Source organism: Elgaria multicarinata, chromosome 1 (genome assembly GCF_023053635.1).
Source record: "Elgaria multicarinata webbii isolate HBS135686 ecotype San Diego chromosome 1, rElgMul1.1.pri, whole genome shotgun sequence".
Classification (NCBI taxonomy): Eukaryota; Metazoa; Chordata; class Lepidosauria; order Squamata; family Anguidae; genus Elgaria; species Elgaria multicarinata.
The window spans coordinates 59,533,337-59,556,723 of NC_086171.1; the positions used below are offsets into that span (position 1 = coordinate 59,533,337).

A 23,387-nucleotide genomic window follows, 5' to 3' on the forward strand; every position below is an offset into this window, starting at 1 on the left:
CTGCATGAACTTACTTATTGTTAAATAAAAGTTATTTTGTTTCATAAACTGGAATGGATTCTTACAGTACCTGAGGTGATGTACTGGGATATATGGTGGCAGGGGTGAAATAAAAGGGTGAATAGAATGGAGTGCTAGTCTAGTTGCTGTGAGGCCAAGAAGGGTCAGTGGAACACAAAACCAATGAGCAGCAATATTCCGACTGGGTCCATGGTTGGGATCCTTTAACAGAGAGAGGTAAAAAGGAAACCCATAAGGAGAGTCATGACAGTTCCCAAGAAGGGAAAGATAATTTGGCTCTGAAAAAATATAGTGGTTCTGCTGTGACTGGAACTAGGATATGAGGAGAACTCCAGAAGTTTTGAATATTTCCACTCTAGAATTATGTCTGTATTAAGCCCATATGCAGTTTCTCTGCATTTCTAGATCAGTCCTGTGTGAACAGGCCCTTACCAATTCAATGTTCTACAGCATGCAATTGTTCCTCACTTTGCATTACTCTATAAATTACTGTAACATGCCAAGTCAGGCTTGGGTTTCTGACACTCTATGGCAAAATCACAGGTAACAACGAAGCTTTTTATCACAGCAGATGAGGTTACTCAGATCAGCTTTCCAGAGTTTGTGGCAAAGCTTCAGTGTTTATAATACCCAATAAATCAAATAGCCTAGGCAGAGCCTATCAGCACATTGCTTTGTTCAAGAGACAGTTCTAAAAAATTCATACAGTCAAGAGTGCCAACAACAAATTACAAGCCAGAGTCTTAAGGATACAAGATTCAAAGCAGACAGGAGTTTAAGATTCCTGTAAAGTCCAGGCAAGAAAGTATTGTGAGCAATTGAGAAGACGTGCTCAGCAAAATCTGTTCACCTGAGCAGCAGCCTAAATCGAGGGCAGAAGCTGGTAAAATTCCCCTTCTGACTGTCTCTTCTGACAGGGGAATCTGGCCCATAAGCAATCATGATGTCTGAGTGGGTATCTCTGTTCTGCTATCGTCAGTTGACACCATAACCAGGAAGACACACCCAAGCACCTTCCCCTGTACAGTCTTCCCTCTGCACGGTTCTCACCTTCCCGGGCTGCAAATCAGAGCCCTCCTTCAAGGATTCCTCTTAAAGTTGTAGCTGATAGGGATATTCTCCTCCTTCAGCCTGCAATCAGATGAGAATCAAGGCAGAGCTAAGTTCACAGGGGTCAAACTTCCTATGACTGAACTGAGTCATCCTGTTCCAAATCTAAATTCTGGCTCTAAACTTGTAGGGCCCACAGCAACACTGGAGCTAGGCTCAAAACACATATGTATTGAAGTAGCTTCTCTTTCCCCCGCTTATGGAGTAGCGAATAGATTGCATAAAATCACTGGCCATTGTTCCATTTATTGTAATGTGTAAACTACGCCTTAAGTTTTCCCAAATGCAGTCTATTTACTAGAAGACCTGTGACTGAGAAGTGGGTTTCACTATGTCAAGTTGAGTGATCCTATAATTAATTACAACATTTGAGAACAAGGCTGCTTCTGTCTCTGGTAGAGAGAATCATTCATTTGGAATCTTGCATCATATTTTCAATCTCATTGAGAATATGAATATTTCCAAGGAGCCAGGTTATTATTATTATTATTATTAATATTTTTCATTCCTAGTTCTATAGCCTTGATATTGGTGTACGACCTACATGCATAATATGGAATTATGTATTATACATGACAAAACAGGTTCACTACCTTGGCATTTTCCAAAGTGGAATATTTTGCCTGGTTCCAGCTTACTGTTGCACATCTCTGACTGTTAGCAGGTTGTACTTGCTGTTCAGGTCTTGTCTTGCAATTTATTATTAACAGTTTGCCCACGTTTCTGTGATGTTATATCAGTATTCGGAAAACCTCACAGCACAGCTTTGTCAATGCAAAGCTTCTGTTGTAGTTTCTTACCTGGGGGATGAATGGAGTAAAAGCAAACCACAATAGGCACCTAGCATACCATATTAGTTTGCTTTACAAACACAATGCTTACATAACATTGACTACTACGGCAATTTTTATCCATGTCAATTGATATTGTTTGAAACTACCAGATTTTAGATAAAATTCCTAAAGTGTATTGATTCTTTAAACACACACACACACAACCCAACACCTAATTATTTTAAGATTTTTTAAATTTTAAATACTGCAATTCTATGTTGTTGTTTTTATTTTTTTTATATCTAGAAACTGCTTTTCATGTTTCAGTAACAATTGCGAAGTACATCAGTAATGTCAAACATAAACCAAAGTGCCTTATCAGATCCTTTAGGACAGGGGTGGGCAACTTGTGCCCATCCAAATGTTTTAAACTATAATTCCCATCACTGTTGGCTCTGCTGACTAGGCCTGGTGGAAGTTGCCAACACCAGTATGATTTAAAACCCCGACATGCTCCTTACAGCTGGCAATTTTAGGGCTTCGGCAAAGGGCAGACTCACCAATTGTTGATGAGTCCTGGAATTTGGCATATATGATAGGGTGACCGTATGAAAAGGAAGACAGGGCTCTTGTATTTTTAACAGTTGTATAGAAAAGGGAATTGCAGCAGGTGTCATTTGTATGCATGTAGCACTGGGTGAAATTCCTTCTTAAGCACAACAGTTAAAGCTGCAGGAGCCCTGCCCTCTTTTGGATCGGGTCTCCATGTCCCTTTGATTAAGGAGTTGAGTTCTAAGCTTCTTGAAGCCTGATCCTATTCATGTTTGGTCAGAAATAAGTCCCCATTGAAAACAGTGGTTAAAGCTGGAGTGTTGAACCTCAGGCTCAGGGGTCCAAATCTGGCCCTCTGGGGGTCTCAACCTGGCCCTCCAAGGTTATTCAGATGGCCATGGCCCCTTTCCCTGATTTCAACCCTTTCCCCCTGAGTACTGATCTTTTGATGGTTCCCTGGCTTTTGTGCAGGTTTCCCCCCATTCTAAAAAGGTTGAAATGGCTCTCCCAAGGCTTTAGTGGCTGGCATTGAGAGCTTTAAGCTAAGATATGCTAGTATTTCAGCCCCTTCCCTTTTTGCCCTCAGCCCCGCCCACCACTGGAATGCAGCCCCTGAGAGCTTCTCTGAAATTTAATTTGAAAAAAAAAAGAGGCTCAACAGCTTACAAAATTAAGTTTTAAAAAATCCTTCCAACATTTTGCTACATGTCAAAGCATTAAAAATAAAGTTTTACATGAAGTACTATTATAGAGAGTTTGTTTCATGGTTAAAATGAATACATTCTCTTTTTGTTTGTCAGATCACATCTTAGAACGTAGTGATACAGATGTACCTCTAAACTGTAATAAAATATATAAAATAACAAAAGTGGAATGGGTAATAACAACTCACTCCATTATTCACATGTTCCTGGTGGTTCCACATGGACCTATGATCTGATTGGAATCCACCAGGAGAAAAGCCTTTAAGTGTGGTGGCCCCCTTCCTAAGAAATTCCCTGTCTTTGGAGGTCAGGCAGGCACCAACGTTGTATTGCTTCTGGTGCCTCCTGAAAACGTTATTGTTTCAGGAAGCTTTCCCTGAATGAACATTGTTCTTTTAAAAATGTAATTTTGAATATGGTATTTTTATTCTGTTTTTAGCCTTTTATTCTATTTGTTGTTCACTGCTCCAAAATCTTTGGATGGGGGGGCATTTTTATAAATATTGTAAATAAATAAATAAATAAATAAATAAATAAATAAATAAATGAAATTCCTTTAGTAAAGCTACTCAGAGCCTCACATTTATCTTTGCATGAAGTGTGCAGGAAGGGGGCAATCTCTTCAAAAGGGCGGGCTCCTCCATCCTTTGCATTCCTGATTGCTGACTCCTATGGATTCCCACCTACAGAAACATTAGTGAAGGGTTTCATAATGAAAAACTTCTAGCTAAAAAGCCCCAAATCCAAATGCAGATGGCTCAGAATGGCGGCTCCACCCTGTGTAATAATGCAAATGTTCACAAAAGCTGTGGCCCAACCACTTCAATAGCTGGATTCACACTTGCAAGACCGCCACTTGATGACAGCTGCAACATGTCTGTCTCTACTGAAAAGTATTGTGTTTCTGCTGTCATCGAATAATATGGAAGTTCTATATGAGTAAGGAGGATTTGCGTTGTTTTTGTTATTTCAGCATCACCTGTTAGAATGTATAAACAGAAGTAGAACATGTTCAGACCCAAGGTAAAAAATAAAAATAAAATAGTATCAAGTGCATCTGTCCCCTTGCTGCGGACTGGAACTTGTCTTAAAATGATAAGCAAAGAGATTAGGGATAGGAGTATGGCATCCCATGTGGATTCTACTGCTCAAACTGACTGATCCATTCTAAAGCCTATCTTGTGTTGATGAATTAAAGGTCTCCTTAATGCCGTAGAATTGAAGCAAATGCTAACATACATTAAAGGCAAACTTTGACCAGCGGAAAAATGTAAAAGCTAAAACTGCTACTTAATCATTAGGTCTAAATGGAAGCTTTTTGAGCTATGTACTGTGTTTCAAATACACTAATGAAGAGTTCATTGAGACTTCAGCAGTTCCAGACAGAATGAAATATGATTTCTGGGCACTAGGCAGCGAGCCAGTTCAGAGCTGATTTACACCCTTGATTTGGGAAAATGAAAACCCACATTAGATTAACCATTTTTGCCACTGCTAAGCTTGTGCCAGGTATATTCAAAAATGCTGAAATATTAAATCCCAACACAGCAGGGACTATGGAGGAAATACTGTGGAGACTCTTAAGAAGGGTGGTAAATGTGACGGTATAATTTCATGTGAAATTTTTTACAAGGTGAAAACGCAAGGCATCTCTCCTCTGTGTGCCTGCATTTAAGTAGCACATTCCAGTATGATTTGGAACAAGGTGCTACTCAGCTTGAGAGCAGTGGCAATTTTGATGAAAGTTCTCTTAAATATGTCAGGAATGTTATTAAAGTTCCTTGAACTCCTCTAGAGATGTATTATGATTTCATGTATGTATGGCAGAGTGCTGACCACTCAATTCCCTTTCTGTCAGACGCAAGTTGAGAAAGAATAAAAATTACTCTGGACTCTCAGGGGTAATTTTATAATAGAAAAGGTAATAAAATACTAAATTTGTAGGTATTTTCAGCTTTGGTACCATGTCACATACTGCATTTTTACCTGGCTCCTTATTCATTACTATTTAATTACCACATAATATCTTTCTTTCAGACTTAATTAACCTTTCCAAAGAAAACTCTGACCTTGGGGCCTTTCTGCACATTTGCAAAGCCAATGGGAATATTACCAATATTGTTCCAAGGGGAAATTTTGCCTCAGATTTAATGAAATGTAGAAGTGTGCAACGAGACACGGATCACTGCTTAATAAACAAGGTTTAAAACATGTACCATACAACCTAAATTAACAATAATAGTTCAATCCTAAACACGTTCACTAGAAAGTAGATCTCATTCATTTCTAGTGGAAATTATTTCCAAGTAATTGTGCATAAGACTGCAGCTAGCATAAGGGGCCCTTTTCAATGTATAGCAATGCTCCTAAAATTCATGACCATGGGTGCATAAAATAATAAAATGTGTTTATATTCACTAGACTCTGTACAAGATAGATGCAGATGTGAAAGCATTTTAGTATACATACCTGTGTCACTCATAAATAGGGATAAGTATCATACACACACAAGCACAGACAGGCTGCCTATTACAACCCCACATAGGTATTGGCTGAGTCACTGGCCTAATCTAGACCAAGCAGGATATTGCACTCTGAAAGCGGTAGGAAAGCGGTATATAAGCTCCATCCCATGAGCGTTTTATTGCACACTCATTATTGGGCACTCACGGAGTTTGCTCAGGTCCCTCACATGATGTCGTCTGCTTCCTGTGCGCCTTCCACCCTTTCTGGCCTTTCTTGTGCAACAAAAAAGACCCTCATTAAGTCCGATATATTTTTAAACACGGAATTGCTGCTCTCTCCTGCTGTGCGCAGGAGAAACAGTGCCATTAGAACAGTGGACTCAATGGGCCTCGTGCTCGTTGTGTACTTCCTCTTCTTGAAACAGGAAGTAACTTGAGGAAGGAAAACACGGGCAGAGAAGTGAGGTAGGGAGTGTGTTAACCCCCGGTGTGATGGAGCTTTATGGCATGTGTCGATGGGCCCCAACAGTTGCAAGTGCATTTCAATACCACTATAAAGCAGTAGTGTGGATCCTGCCTCTTATAGAAGTTCTCTTGGTGTTCCTTTGTATATATGTAATTCCCCATTTATACTGATGCCGAATCCATGGATACTGGGGGGTATGGCCAGTAAGTAGTGCCAGCTCCGGGTTTTAAGGGCTTCCTCACAGCTATCATCACCAGCTGCTATTGCTCCCCATCCTCTCACAGCAGTGTTAACACTAGCTTCCTTGGCAGCAAGCAAGAAGGCAAAAGGTGCTGCTCACTACCACTGTTGTCTGGGCCAGAGCAAAAGGCAGGTGAACTAGCAGGTTGCAACGGTGAAGAGGAGGAGCAAGTCCAGGGAGGGTCTTGTCACGGGGCCACTGCTAGGGTGTGGGCCCTTGGCAACTGCCAGACCATGCCTACCCTTGACGCCAACCCTACCAATATGTATCTCAGCATTGGAGGGCCATGGCTGGCAGCCCAGGTACAATCTCACTTTCCCCATCAAAGTGTGAGGGTGTTACCTATCAACAGCCTTAACCTTTAAACACCCTCCGACTATACCAATATTTTACCTCTGCGTGCTCGTTGCTGGCATGCACTGAGGACACAATCCACTGGGACATTGTCCTTCGCAATCCCCGTTGAAAATAAATTCATACTGCTTTTCCGCCCACAGAAAACACTCAAGACTGCTTGCACTGTTGTTGTTGTTATTATTATTATTATTATTATTATTATTATTATTATTATTATTATTATTTATTATTATTATTATTATTATTATTATTATTATTATTATTATTTCTACACCACCCTAAAGCTGAAGCTCTCTGGGCAGTTTACAAAAGGTTAAAACATTAAAAATGCTTTGCAAAATTTTAAACCACAAAAACATACAACAGACAATATACACAAAGACAACATACATTTTAAAACAACTTTGAGCAATCAGCCAAACCTAAAACAAACAAACAAAAAAAAACAGATCCAGAATCATTTGAAATCTCATCACATGCTAAATGCCTGGGAAATAAGGCAGAAAATAAAAATATAACTGCAGGGGCATAGGAAACTGCAGCAACAGCACAATTACCCAAACGTTACAGCTCCTGTTCACTCATGAAAAGTCCATGTAGGTTTTTCTTCCTTCCATGGTGGAAAAATCAGACTACAGATACAAAGCAGGCAAGGCCGTGACATTTAGTGGATCACATTCTGATGGATTAAAAAAGTATCAAAGCTTCTGTGTTATACACATCACTGTCAAGCAAAATGGGAAATGATACCTTCGCAGCCAGAGAGAAGGAGCAAGATTGGCTCTAGGCCATGCATCTTCAATGGACGAGTCAGGAAACCCCTTTTCTTTTGCAGTTTAAAGTTTGTTAAAGGGAAGGATAAAGAAAGTCAGAGGAAGAGATGGAGAGATTTATACAGTAAAACACTGAAATTAAGTTCTGTGTTGCAGGACTAGAGTTAAAAATGGGACCCAGTTCAGAAAATACTGCTCTAGGGCACAAGGATAAGAGTATTTGAGAGAGGTGCCCAACTTTTTATATATGTCCAGAACCTCTAGGTTTGGTGGCTGGGGATTTGAGAGTGATCTATCCTTGTCACTGGAGGCCCAGGTGTATTCCATGGCAGATGGAGTACTTGGGGTCAGCTTTGGCTGATCCGCCAAGAACAGCTTTGCCTGGGCAGGGACAACCTAGTAACAGTAGTGCATGTACTGGTCCTGATTAGGCTACTGCAATGCACTTTACATGGGGCTGTCCTTGAAGACGACTCCGCTGTAGCTAGTGCAAAATGCAGCAGCTAGACTGCTGACCAGAACATCATGTAAAGACCACATATCACCAGTCTGAAAGGAATTGCACTGGCTGCCTATACGCTTCCGGTTGGATTTCAAGGTGGTGGCAATGCCATTTAAAGCCCTAAATGGCTTGGGACCTCAATACTTGAGAGACCGCCTCCCCCTATATATGCCTGCCCAAGATTTCAGATCTGTTGGAAGAGCCCTCCTCTGCGTCCCACCAATGCGAGACATACATTATTGTGGGACATGGGTGAGGGCTTTCTCTGTTATGGCACCCCAGTTGTGGAATGCCCTCCCCCTGGAGGTCCAACTGGCACCAACATCAGCTTCATTTTGACGGCAAGTTAAAATCTGGCTTTTTATCAAAGCTTTGAGGGCTAAATTTGCCTAAAGCTGCACATAGTTATAATTGTTTTTATTGCTTTTAAATTTTCTACTGGTTTTAACTTATTAATGGTTTAATATTTTTGTAGCTGTGTATATTATTTGTTTTATACTCTTTGATTTTATCTGTATGGCACCCTGAAATCCCAGTGATACAGGGTGGGATAAAAATGTTATAATAAAATAAATAAATAAAATTCTATTCACAGACATTTCTGCCATATTATTGTGCAAGTCACTCCTTGTACATTAGACTTCTCACACACCAAGCCAATACTCAAGTCGTTTAATGTGCAAATAAGTGGCTAAATGTAACATAAATTCTTTACCAGTCCTGTCATTATTCCAAAGAGGTAACTGTTTAAAAATAGACTTTTTTTTACAACTCAGCAACTTATCCATCTTTTTTTCTGACATCCTATTAGCCTTTGCTAGAATAATGGGATGATCCTCTGTCTCAAAGTCCCAAAGTCCTCAGTACACTCTGCGTTCAGGTAGCCATTTCTCTCTGGCTTAATGTTAATGATGGATAAATATATGGGACAGATAAGTTGATTGAGTCTGTTGGACCCTTTCTAGACGTTGGGAAAAAAGTGTCATTCAACAATTGTTGCAAAGGGGAAAATGTTCATTTGAGTGTTAAGTACAACTTCATGAGGAATCTGAGCACAATTTAGACTCCTGAGAATCTCAGCTTTCAGTACCAAGAAGCACATTCAATCCTTTGTGGACACATGGATACACTTTGCCAGAGGCATCATTGCTCTGTACCAGAACAAAGAATATCTTGAATCTATTGTTCTTCTGTGAGGGTTTCTGCAATGCAGTAAGTGGGCCTTGCTAGAACTACCTTTAAATCCCGGCGTGTGGAGGGGCCAGCCCGCGCTAGAAGTAGCGTGGGCTGTTGCTCCTGTCCAAACGTGACACGCGACGGGGTAAAGGAAAGCCCTGTCACATCAGCCATTTTTTTTTAGCTTAAAGGGGCCATGTGCACAGGAGCGCACCAATGAGAAGGTAGGCTTTTTTTAAAAAAGGCTTCCCTGCTCCCCCTGCTCCCAATTCCCCCTCGCGATGTCCGATGCCCCCCCGCCCGCCCGCAATGTCCAGAGGACTTCAGTTATAGGGCGGTTTAAAGGTACAGTAAATAATTAAATAAATCTAAATTCACTGGGAATTCTCTTTTTTAAATATATATATATTTTCAGTATCATATAATCTACTGCAGTATCAGTCTATAATATATTCGGAAAGTAGCAGCCTGTCAGTAGTTTTTTGCCTGTAACAAAACTGGATTTGTGAAAGCCAAGAGTGAGTGTTTTATAAATTCTCATATAATTTGAAACCTTCAGAAGTTTCTTTGACCTTTTCCTTACTTTGCAATCAATTTCATTGAACATTCATGGGAGTATATTAAACAAAGAGTCTAAATCCACTGTGTTACCTGTTCTTTCACAGTCTATATGCAGTATTCTTTCATGGAGCTATTTGTTCAGTAAGCATTATGGGTTGCGGGGAGTCACCTTGTTTGCATACTTCTGGGTCAGATGCATGGAAGATAAGGACATACGAAGCTGCCCTGTAGGGCAGGGGAAGGCAACCTTTTGGGTTCATGGACACATTTGAAAATTTGAGAAACTGTCCTGAGCTCAACCATAAAACAGCCATGCCTAGCCATGGCAGCCAGTCAGAAAGGACAAGTAACCTGCTCAGAGGCATTCATAGGAAATTAAGATGGCAGCTGCTAGAAGCTCCTACTTCGCTTTGTAACAATCCCAGCTGCCAGTAAGATGTGTGTGTGTGTGTTTGTTAAATAAAAATTAGAGTAATAGTGTGTCTTGGAGGGCACCAAGGAAGGTGTCTGGGGGTACATTGGTGCCCTACGGCTAGATCACTAGTCCATCTAGTACTGTGTCCTGTCAGGGGCCCCCAAGGCCATGAAGTGCTAGCTTTGATCTTTAGCAATTTGTGTTGTCTTCTTCAGGAGTCACAGCCATTCAGCCAGTAAAACTATTCACTTTCAAAGATCTCCAATGCTGTCACTAATAATGTGTACTTCCATTTTAAACTGATGAGGCTGCTTGCTTTCCTCACGCACGAACAGTCTTCTAAACTCTTGGGTTGTGGTTTTTGAGAGCAGGTCAGGAATATACTTTATGCGAATCAGTGTTGTATAGTGTTTAGCGTGCTGGACTGGGAGAGCCCCGACTTCAAGTCCCACTCGGTCATGATTTTCACAGACCCTGTCAGATGACACACTAAGCCATGGTGGTTAAGCATTTTGAGCTAAACATTTTGGCTTAGTGTGTCGCGTGAACCATGACTTAGCGTGTCATGTGAACCAACCCTAACCACGGTGGCTACATAACCACAGATTAAACCCGCTCATGAACCATTTGCTACAAAAGTGTTAGCAGCCTAACCATGGCTTAGCATGTTGTCGGAACAGGCCCATTGGATGGTTTTGTGTCAGTCAGTGGCTGTCAGTCTAGCCTACCTCACAGGGTTGTTGTGAGCATAAAATGGAGAGGAGGAGGACCATGTTCGCCGCCTTGAGCTCCTTAGAGGAAAAAAGCAGGATCTAAATGTATCAAATCAATCAATATAACTGTAATCAACAGAAATTACAGCTGCTTTCAGCAATCTATGCTTCAGAATGTATCTCTGTGGTATGTGATCTGGGAGAATTGGGGCAGGGGGACCACACAGGATTTTGGTTCCTCTCCTAATTCTAAAATGATTGGGGGATAATTGTTAGCTCTTCAACTCAGAGCAGCTGATAACAAACTGACTAGCAATGTATCATCTTGGCTCACTCAATAATTAAAGATAAATGTATTCTCACGGACTGTGTGTTATATTGCCCTTTAATATCAAGAATGCAACAGTAAATCTTGAGCAAATGTACTTGCCATTTTATCTTCCATCACTTCCAAATTTGTACTTCATTCTGAATCTGCATATCTCTAAGATGCTTACACAGCTTGACAATTTGATTGACCTACTCATGTTAATAAATGCCAGCTGATGCCAGAGAGCTAACCTTTACTTACGTTTGCAGTTTTTAAACACTGTGATTTGGGAAGACGAAAAACAACTTGTTTTGAAATCCGTTTCCCCCCAGTAAAGCTATTAAAAGCTATACTCCAGCCCCTAAATGTTGCTAGCACTTGAAATAAAGAATCCCTGTGCAATTTTCATAGTCTCCAGTAATGAGAGACCATGTCTTCAAAAGGCAGTATGGCTGATCCTGCTTTCACTTTAATTTAGCAAATGGTCCATCTTCATGATGGATAGGAGTGTGACACTATAACAGGAAGGTCTGTAGGGGGCACTGGGCTGTGTCATAGATAGTACCCAATTTATTTTGCCCCATAAAACTGAATGGGAGCCACTGAGAACAAAGAGTTTGCCCCTATCAACCTAATGTAACCCTGTTTCTTCGTTTGCCTTGTCCTGCCATGGGTTCGGTTTCTTATGCCACAATCCTATGCATGTCTGTTCAGTGTGGTGTAGTGGCTAGAGTATTAGATTGGGAATTTGGAGATCTGATTTCTAGTCCCCACTCAACCATGGAAGCTCACTGGGTGACTTTGGGCAGTCACAGACACTTAGCCCAGCCTACCTCACAGGGCTGTTGTTGTGAGGATAAAATGGAGAGGAAGAGGGTTATGTATGCCGCCTTGGATTCTTTGGAGGAAAAAAGGTGGGATATAAATGTAATAAATAATATATATAAAATAAGTAATCCCCACTGAGTTCAATGTGATTTACTCTGAAGTAAATGTGTGAACCAGGGATGCAGAGCCTCTTTCAGCCTGAGGGCCAAATTCAATTTCAGAGAAGCTCTTGGAGGCCTCATCCCAGTGGTGGGTGGGCCTAAGGGCAAAAGCGGGCTAAGCCAAAGACATAAGGGGCATAGCCAAAAATATGAGCATAGTTTAGCCGCTCAAATGCCAGTAAACCACGAAATGATTGGCAGTCTGGGGAAAAGGGGTGGGGCCAGGGAAGGGGCGAGGCCTTCTGGGGAGGTCAGTTTGGGATCCCATGTGGGTTGCATTTGACCCATGGGCTGGAGGTTCTGTACCTGGAGTGTGTAGGATCGTAGTTATTGAACTTACGCACTAACTTTTACATCCAAGTGGAGTTTAAGAGACACTAATATTGCATTATGAATAAAGCAGAAAAACTGTTAGCTACTCCACTCTCCCACACCCATCAACATGAGGCGGTAAATTATTTCTGGCCCTGATTATTGTGCTGTTTATGCAAAGCCTCTAATTGTCTTTATCTGTTTGATTGTGCACCATCATGGACTTTGGGAAGGTAGCATTACACCGTTTACAACAAAATAATAAATATCCTACGAATGCCCGCGATTGCCAATAATAATAGATATTCTGGGTTTAATGAACATTTATTCCCATATTCTCCTATCAAGTCAAGGTCAGTCTGATTCAATATGGGAACTTCACAGACAGATGAGTTTCAAACGCCAGCACTCCAGTGCCGTTTAAAGTGGTAATAAGGCTCTCTTTGGAAGACAGAAAGAAAGCAGAATTATGTGGCAGTAATTGCGTTTCTCCCAGCCTTCATCTTCCACCTTACAGGCATTTTACAACCAGGAAATCTACAATCAATAACACTGTGCGGAATGTCCTTTTTTCCTCTGCTTACTCCTGTACCATCAAGAGGGAGTGATAATAAACCATGTGGAAGAGGAACTAAATCATGAGAGAAGTTACTCCTTCGCATACGCAAGGCCATAACACCTAGGTGCTCTTCGTTCTAGCCAAAGTAAAAGAACTGGATCCAGGCAACGCAAGTCCCAAGCAGCACCGACCTGAAACTGAAATGTCGCTGTGACTGGTTTTCCCCGGATCAACATGACCAAGGCTTAGCTTGCCCCATCAAAGATGTCATAAGTGATTAAACTATCATTTCTTTGCAACCACTGCATAAAAACCAACCAATTTAAATGAACAGGAAGGAAGAGGTGAAGAAAAAAAGAAAGTTCCTTATTCATTTCAATACTTGAGCCACTCTCAGCCCTGTCAGTGGCCCAGTTTGCACGACACAAAGGTGGTTAAAAAACCCTCATTCCACTGACTGTGTAGCCATGGCTATGCCCAACATTGTATTTTTATGCACACAGTTCTACGCTCATTTATTCTAAAGTGGGCATTTGGGTGTGTGTGTGTTGGGGGGGGCACTTCCTAATGCACACAACACTGGGAAACCAATTCCTATCTCTATTTGTTACCATGTTTTGTATGAGAACAGACTTGCACAAACAGCAGAGTAATGTGGGCATTGGCCCTGAATGGAGTCTAGTGGGGAAAATGAGTTGAAACTGGGGACCTGTATTCACAAAACCCTCGGGCAGTCCCTGGGGAACCTGGGACAGGCCATTTGGCCCTCTTTGCATATTTAAGATGGGGAAATCATGTCCTATCTGAGAGGATTGTTTAAGAGGGCAAAAAAGGCAAAGGATTTCTCATTACTGACAAGACTACAATCTGCAATAAGTCAGATGTTCTTTCGACGATTATTAAAAAACCTACTTGTTTACCCTCTCTTTTCCCAACCATTAACTTGTCTAAATGCTGTTCGGCTTTTAAAGATGTTTCGTTTTGTAATAACATTGTGAACCACTTTGGGATTTTAAAAATGGGACGTGGTATATAAATATTCAAAAGTAAATAAATAAACAGTTAATATAAATTTTAAAAAGCAATGAATCACCTCCTACAGCAACCTCCCCATGTCTGGTGTCCTCCAGGTCCAGATCTACACCAAGCAGGATGTAACACTATGAAAGCGGTTTGAAAACAGTATATGGAATGTGTCATGGGCCCCAACAGTTGTCAGCACACTTCAATAACATTATAAAGCAGTAGTGTAGATCCTGCCCAGCTGTATCGGATTGCAACTCCTAAAATTCCAAGCCAGCATGGCCAATGTTGACTGGGAATTATGGGAGTTGCAGTGCAATATATCTGGAGGGCACCATATTGGGGAAGGCTTTCCTACAGTACTCACAAACCTAGGATCCAAAATGCTGCTAGGCCCCAATTTGTCATGTGCAAGAGGACTGCAGTATCGAGACTGTTCCAATGCTCAGTATTGGGGAGGATGCTTCGTATGCCCATTATTATTATTATTATTATTATTATTATTATTATTATTATTATTATATCAAGTAATCTCTCCAGCATTAAACAGAATGGGGCAGCCTCTGCTCATGCAGAATTCTGTATGTGTTTGCCAAAGCCTCAAAATATAAAGGGCTGTCTCCAGTGCTGGTCCTACTTAGAGTAGACCCATTGATTGATTGATTGCATTTCTATACCGCCCAGTAGCCGAAGCTCTCTGGGTGGTTTAAAAAATTAAGACAATTCAAAGTATGAAAGAAAAGTATAAAACCATAATATAAAATACAATATAAAATGGGTCTTAAGTTAGGCTAACATTGAATCGAACTCTCCTTGTTTTCAAGGAGAGTTTTTTGGAGGGTGAGCATTCCCCCAATAAAGTAAGAGGTCAATGCTCTGGAGCCAATAGGAATGGTGGAGTTGGAGCTTCTTGGTTATGAGGTACCATTTTACCCCCAAAAGGGAAGTGCAGGTAATGCAGATCCCACAGTCAGGGGACACACCAAAGGAGACAAGCTTCTGAAGGAGCACTTTGGACTATTTTAAAAATGCATAAAAATATGGACAATGGCATCCCATCTTCTCAGAGAAGTCCGTATGGTGCCAGGGTGCTGATAGTGATATGCCTTTGAATTGTAAAACAACCCCCACCCTCAAAAAAAACCTTAAAGAAGAGGAGACTGAGCTGGAATTAAAGGACGGGGATTCTAATTAATTTGTCAGTGTTCTCTGAGCAGACAAGCCTTTAATAAAACTGTATTGAGAAATGAGAGGAAGGGGAATATGTTACAGAAGAAAATTAATAATCTTTCTAGCAAGCTTAGTTTCCTTAAAGGCAAATAACAAAAAAAATATTGCCGGATTTATTGTACAAAAACCAAACTTTGAAGATATAATATAATTCCAAGATAAGAATGCATAAAGGGCCTAGTCAATGAAGTCAATGAATCAGACTATTCACTTGTGATACAACAATCTAGTTTTCCTGAATTATGTATTTACATTTATGAGAACTCATTTAACATCGTTACATTTATTCCATAGGAGTGATATTTGTATACTGTGCATTAATGAGTTTTGAAATAACATGAGTAATCTAAAACATTATTTCCCAGATGAGTCTGTCCTTCTGCAGCATGCATGATGTTTCCTGAACAGAACTGCTGGCTACCAGAGTAAATTACATATGTCGGATAGCAGATTGCATTTACTGCTAGGTAAGTGTACTAGTCGTAGGGGCTGAGATCACTGTGCGCTTCTGGAACATTTCTTATAACAAGAGAAACTTCACATGCACAGGGACTATTATGACCCCTAGCCGGTGTGCAACAGAGGCTTCCAATGAGGATGAGGCACAGGCAACTTCCTCAGGGGTAGGTCAGTCAGTGCCTTAATCAAGGCCCACCCAGCAGGAGGACACAGCCCTGCCATTATCCTCTAGCTCAGAGGACGAGTCCCAGGCAGAACCACCACCAACCCAGCCTCACAGAAGTCTCAGGCTACCAAATTGTGAGGGCTCCTTAACAGTCCAGTCACCTCCCCCAGGAGAGGCATTGCTGAACACAAAACAGGTCTTGTCAGCCTAGAGAAGGCTTCAGCTGGTTTCAGCTACTTGTTGAGACAACATACTCCTTATTATCCTAGTAGGAAAGCATTCTAGCCAGCAGGACCAACTTGGAGCTATCCAAGGTCCTATTTTCCTCCTGCCTTGCTCTGATAATCACCTTGCCCTGAGCTTCAAGGAACCACAGGATAGGACAGTGGCATTCTCCACCGCATATGCCAGTCATACCTCTCATAGAAGATAAAAGAAAAGGCCCTGCATACACAAGGCTTCAGAGAGCTGCCATAGGTAGCAAGCCCGTGCACACCTGGTGCAAGTAAATCTCCTTGACTATAATCAATGGGTAGGAACCTCCCTGTATATGAGAATCCATGAATGGGCCCTGCTCTGAGGGATCATCTACACCAAGCAGAATATTCCACTATGAAAGCAGCATGGAAGCGATATATAAAAGGCAGGAGCCGCACTACTGCTTTGTAGTGGTACTGAAGTGCACTGACAACTGTTGAAGCCCATTGACATGTACCATATACCACTTTCATACCACTTTCATAGTGTTATATCCTGCTTGGGGTAGATGTGTCATGGGCCCCAACAGTTGTCAGGGCACTTCAGTACCACTATAAAGCAGTAGTGTGGCTCCTGCCTTTTATATACCGCTTTCATAGTGGAATATCCTGCTTGGTGTAGATGAGCCCTGAGTGTCTTCTTTATCAAAAATTAGGTCACCAGCTAACAGTACCAGAGGCCTTATCTGAAGTGGCATTTCCCCTTTAATTCATTCTTTATTTTACTAAACTATATCAATTATCTCACCTTTTGCACCACAGGCATTCTAAGCCAGCTCACGTTAACATCAAATTTATAAAAAGCATAAAAAGCCCCATCAGCAGAACAGCAATAAAACCAGCAGAACAAAAAGCCCAGTACAACAGCCAGAGTGAAAAGAAAAGTTCTTCTGCACTGAAAGGACACCCAAAGCCCTAAGGGATATCCCAGTCTTTACCTGACAATAGAAAGCTAAGGAGGAACAAACTTCCTCTGGTAGAGCTCTCCAAAGTCTTATCACTGCCATAGGAAAGGCGCTGCCCTGGGAAACCCTGTGCTATACTTCAAATTGTGAAGGGGCCCAAAGCATGGCATCTAAGGCAGATCTTTAAAAATTGGTAGGCTCCTATGGAAGAAGGCAGCCCTTTAGGTCCTCTGGATCCAGGCCATTTATCGGCTTTAAACATGAACAGCAGTATTGCTTGAGGGCTTCCTGGAAGTAGCTGGTGGGCACTATTGAAACAGGGCCAGACCTACACCAAGCAGGATATAACACTTTGAAAACGGTATATATAAGGTGTCAAAACTGTTATAAACCAAAGCAGTAGTGTAGATCCTGCCCAGGATACTGGACGAGCTCTTCTTAGGTTCTGTTTTTAAAATGCCACCTTACTCTATCCTTCAATATTTTATTCTCATTTTTAATGAGAATATTATTTCAGTTGCATTTTATGATTGTTTAACGGCATATTGGGAGCCGAGAGATAGAAAAACAGTATAGAAACAAAACAAAACACTGTAAGTACCATGGAGACGCATCCTCCAGTGTATCAGAATTTGTAGCTAAGTGGTGGGTATCTCCAAAAGAAGATAGAAGATGGAGTTACAGTGTGAAAGAAGCATATTATGACACAGAGTAGATCAATATTCTCTCTCTCTCTCTCTCTCTCTCTCTCTCTCTCTCTCTCTCTCTCTCTCTCTCCTTTCCAGGTGTTTGTTCAATACTTTCCCTCTGTCTTTCCTGTTCCAGGTGTTTGCTTCTTCCCTTTGTAATTCTGTTAGGAAATCAGCTCTCAGTTCAGGATGTATGTCTAAGTCCATTTTAGTTAACAGCAAAGTATAAAATCAAAATGTCAAAGCGAAAGAGAGAGCCAAGGCTTTTGAAAAAAATAAAGTGAGGTATGGGATTTTTTAAAATATACGTCTCTGTGCTTTTAGGGTTGCAGTATTACACAGCCATGCTAAATTATTAAATGCAGAAGGGGGGAAGGTTCCCTGCCCCCAGGCACAGTACTTCTTTTGCACAAATCATTCCCATAATTGCTACACTGAGAGCGATTATGCAAAACAGAATACTACGACGATAAGAGCTGTGATTCCTTACCTGTATTTCTCTATGAGGATTTAAATAACACTTTAAAGGGTTAGCACAGAATAACAAAATCGCTTAGCAGTTAAGAGCTGGGCTCAGGAATAGCAATTGCTAACCTTCCCTATCATCATCTACTATACATTCTCCCTGCGCCTTAAGCCTGTCAGTTAATGTCTCGTCATATAAAGATTGAAGGAGAAAAGAGCAAGACTATAACAAGTTGTTAAAAGTAAGAAGCATCTGTCTCTGGAGAGAAGAGGAACTTGTTAACTTCACAAGTAATCAGGGAAAAGAACATTACACAAGTCCTTCCCCAATTCTGGAAGAAGAAATAGCTCCTTCAAAAACAAACAATTAAATATTCGGGCTTTGGTGTTTGTTTGTTTTAGCAGTATAGGCTGTAGCATCTCTACATTAAGCCAACATTGCTGACTGGCTAAACCTTCTCAGTGCAGTGATCTCCTGGGAGTCCGTTGGGCTGTGTTAAAACAGGAAGATGCATTGGCAGGAATTTAATGCTACCACTTGAATCAAAGGGCAGATCGTAGTTAGCTGTTAGGAATGGGAAACTCCCAACATGATGACATCCGGACCCTAGATAAATGTCCCTACATCACCCTTTCCCAACTTGGTATCCTCCAGATGTTTGAGACTACAATTCCCAGCATTCCTGACCATTGGTCTTGCTAGCTGAGACTGGATGGGAATTGGAAGCCCAAACACTCAGAAGATACCAGGTTGCCCTACGCGTTACAAGGGAGAGAAGAAGAACATGTCATCACAATGCCATTTTGGGACTGGGGGCAGAAGCTCCATGTTTGTTTATTGATTGATTAAATTTAAATTCTGTATCGCCCAATGGCTGAAGCTCTCTGGGCGGTTTGTTGTGCATCAGGCTGCCAAAAAACCCAAACCAAACCACAGATCAGCTAAGGGAGGTCTTAGAAAGTTGGAAATGCAAGCTCATCAACACTCTTTGTGAAGATAAAAGTGGGGAAATTATCAGGACAGATGATTATGAATGTACCTTTCACGGTTTCCTTCTGTGATATGATACAGGCGATTAGCACCTCCGTCAGCACATGCTCTCAGAACAGCTGGAAGGAAAGGAAGAAGCTGTCAAGAAGCTGCTGTCATAACTGAGTAATGAATTTATTTGCAGGGAGATACTTGTTTGCAACACGGCGCCAGCAGAGCTTCCGGAATATTTATTTATTTATTTACTTACAAGGTTTAAATGCTGCTTTTTGGCAGAGCCCCCAGTGTGGTTTACAAAAACAAGATAAGATACACATAAAAAAAATAACAGCAACCTGCTTTAACAAGAAAATATATTGAAGTACATTAAAAAGCCTGAGAGAACAAATATGTCTTTATCGAGAGCCAAAAGGATAGCAATTTTGGTGTCAGGTAGGCCTCTCTGGGCAGGGAATTCCATAAATACGGTGCCACCACTGAGAGGGCTTTTTGTTTGGTCACCATCCACTATTTTTATAATCTTGTGAGAAGGGATGATATCAGTATTATCATTATGAGGCATGGGAAGGAAACCTCAAAGCTTAAATGATCTGCCTAAGGCAGCCTTTCCTCACCTAGTGCACTCCAGATGTTTTGGACTACAACTCTCAATATCCTTAACCTTTGGCCATGCTGGCTGGGGCTGATGGGAGCTGTATTCCAAAACATTTGGAAAACACCAAGGTTTGGGAAGTCTGGCTTAAGGTGTTGAATTTTTTGTGTGGCACAGTATACAAATTTTCCAATTTGAAGTGCCTACTATCAGGAGTGCCTACTATCAGCTTTGGCTGATATGCCAGCTGCACCCCTACCTAGAGTCGGAAGACCTAAAGATGGTAGTGCACGTGCTGGTAACTTCGAGGCTCGACATCTGCAATATGCTCTGCATAGGGCTACCTTTGTGCCTAGTCTGGAAACTTCAACTAGTTCAAAATATGGCAGCTAGGCTGGTCACTGGTACACCTAAGGGTGACCGCATTACACCAGTTTTAAAATCTGTTCACTGGCTACCAATTAATTTCCGGGCGAAGTATAAAGTGTTGGTTATCACCTTTAAAGTCCTACATGGTTTGGGTCCAGGCTACCTGCGGGATCGCCTTCTCCCATACAATCCTCTCTACACACTCAGGTCCTCTGGGAAGAATTTACTCCGGCCAACAAAAACAATAGTTGTGAGCCTTATTATTATTATTATTATTATTATTATTATTATTTATATAAATAAATAATAATAATAATAATAAGGCTCACAACTATTACCCAGAGGACCTTTTCTTCTGCCACTCCCAGTATGTGGAATGGCTTGCCGGGAGAGATTTGTCAACTTAACAGTCTTCCAGAATTTAAGAAAGCCATAAAGACTGATCTCTTCTGGGAGGCCTACCCCGTTGAATTTCAAGATGCCTTTTTTAAATAATGTGCTGCTTTTAAGAATGTATTAGTTTTAAATGTTTTAATTAGTCATATGTATTTTATGGTGTTTTTATTTGTGTTGTACCCCGCCTCGATCCAGAGGGAGAGGCGGGTAACAAATTATTATTATTATTATTATTATTATTATTATTATTATTATTATTATTATTATTATTATTTGGAATGTCTTGACTATGAAACGTTTCCTGTTCCCTTTTTAAGTCTAAACATTCGCTTCCTGTCATAATTAAATTATAAGTCCGATCTCACTTAAGTCACCTACAGTGGAAGGGAATATATTGAGATGTTGGTCGTATGTACATCAGTTAGGGAGCAATCCTATGGGTTTGCTTACAAGTACCCAATGCAAGATGGGCAGAAGATAGAGGGGATCCTCTCCTCCATGACGCCCTCCCGCCCTGCAGTTGTTGCTAGATGTTCAATTTTGAGCATCTACCCAGAGAGGATCCAAGTGAGAGGGGGAAGGCTGTGCATCGCATAGGAAGAGGTCTAAAACAGCTTCTGCACTCTCCTCCTCTCTCCACCCCAGGAACGCTCCCCTTTCACTCTCTCTGTGCTCAGTTTTATGAGCACAGGGAGGAAGTCACCGCAGTTCAAGGGGGAGGGGAGGGGGAGAGCAGTTTCCTGGCTCTGAGTGCGGAGTGCCGGCCCTGAGTTTGGAGCCAGAAAAACAGAACAATCCTATATTCCCCCCCACAGATGCTGTTTAGGGGACATAGGATTGCTTTCTTAAGGAATGAGTTAAAATCCCAATGATTAACCAACTGCATTTTTTAAACAGGTTGACAGCATTAACAAAAACCATGAATGAACCACCGCCTGCATGCACAGTGATATGTGCATTGGCGCATAAAAATGCACAGCTATAAAAAGCACTGAAATTTCAATTCCAAACCTCCCAGAAAGGGAAACATAGCTTTAGAGTTGAAATGTTCCTGCCAGGTCCTTGCCCTTTTCACATTGCTTATGGTATTGTCACAAAGATACTCAGGCGCTGCGTAAGGCTTTCATTTTCTCCTCTGACAGGCCGTGGAAAGTAATAATCGTCCCAATTTCAAACATGCTTCAAATATGCATCGGATCTCAGATATATTTTTAAATTAAATTGCACAGCGCTATAGCGCAGCCCTGCACTTATGCAGTACATTATTCCCCGTGATATTTTCTGAGGTCATCTGGAATACATCTTATTTATTGAAATCACCAAGATAAAGCTGGGTAGTTCATCGAAGCCACTCATCCAGGGAAGGAGCAATCCATGTTCACTCAAATTAAAATGTTCACCTTACATTAACTGTATTTTAAATGCTCTTCCACATATTTACTCTTAATACGTCAATTGTTCTATACCTTAAAAGTTATTTAGAAAATCATTAGCAAGGTGCCGTTCAGACAACACACTAAGCCATGATTAGGCCGCTAACCCTTTTGCAGCAGATGGTTAGTGAGCTTGTTTAAACTGTGCATTTGTAACCACCCTGGTTAGGAATGGTTCACATGTGACACTAAATCATGGTTCACATGACACGATAAGCTGTAATGTTTAGCTCAAAATGCTTAACCACCAGGACTTAGTGTATCGTCTGAACAGGGTCAATGATTCACATCAGTATGAACCGGATGTAATTGTTCTCCAGCTAAGTAGTGGGCAATTAACTGATGGGCAAAGGACTCAATAAATTGAATTAATTCCAATGGACCGAATTGTGCTTGGTTGTTGCTGCTGCTGTTGTTGTAGTAGTTGATACTTTTAAAAATAGATATAAATATGAAGACTCTTTCATCGTTCAGTAGTACTGTTCATGTAATAATTCTAAAATTCAGATGTGAATGGGCAGATGGGAAAATAGCAGAATAGTGATTTTATTTAATGCCTTTTAGAATTATAAAGATGAAACTCCATTATCAATAATGAGCTTACTTCTAGATCTGCCAATGTCTCTGAGATCTTTGCAATAATTTATTCATGCACATTAATACTACTCCATACAATATTGTAGTGATATATAAGTTTGTATAGACAAGGGAGAGGCTTACATAAATACACACATCTTGGATATGTATTACTTACAATCTTCTATATGATGAGTGCCTGTTAACATGATTAGGTAACTCAGGGCGTTACTAGACGAGGCTCTAGCGCGCGTTACCTTCCGCAGTCACGTCGAGGCTTCCAGATGACGTTCACGAGGATCCGCCGTTATCCCGCGGTGAAGCCTCTTTCTCCCGACTTTAAAAAAGTGAGTTGTAGTGCGCCTTTTCCTGCTGTCCCGCGGTAATTCGGAGTACGTGTGGGAGGATGTGAGGTCACTGCGGTCGGCACTGGTCAGGAAAAGGCGTGCTAAGGGGGAGTGGTCAGCGGCTTCGGTCAAGCCGCCTCCGCCATTTGCGCGCAGTCCGCCAGCTGGGGCAGCGCGGCGGAGCGGCTTTTTTTTTTTATTTCCCCAGTGACAATTTGCGCAGAAACGGAGGACCGGAAAAGTGGCTGGTGACTCCTTGCGGTGGGCAGCTACCGTGGCCGCATAATGGCGGTGCTGTACGCTGCCTGTTAGTGTGGGTACCAGGCTGGCAGAGGGCAGAGCTGTTTGTGGGCTGCTGCCATGGCTACGGCCAGATGTGGGTTGGCTCCTTGGGATGGGGCACAGGGCACAGAGGCGGTCATCGCCGCCGACACCTCAGAGGCATGATGGGAGATGTAGGCACAGAGTGGCCATGCAGACGATTGACCTC

At 41.5% G+C, this 23,387-nt stretch overlaps 1 protein-coding gene across 1 annotated transcript in view; it reads right to left on the minus strand.

The window, feature by feature from the left end:
• TPK1 (thiamin pyrophosphokinase 1) overlaps positions 1-23,387 on the minus strand; it is a 347,090-nt gene that overhangs the window by 180,286 nt on the left and 143,417 nt on the right. The window contains exon 4 of the mRNA XM_063129032.1: positions 19,234-19,303. Coding sequence (XP_062985102.1) covers positions 19,234-19,303 — 70 coding nt within the window. The remainder of the gene's footprint in view (positions 1-19,233; positions 19,304-23,387) is intronic.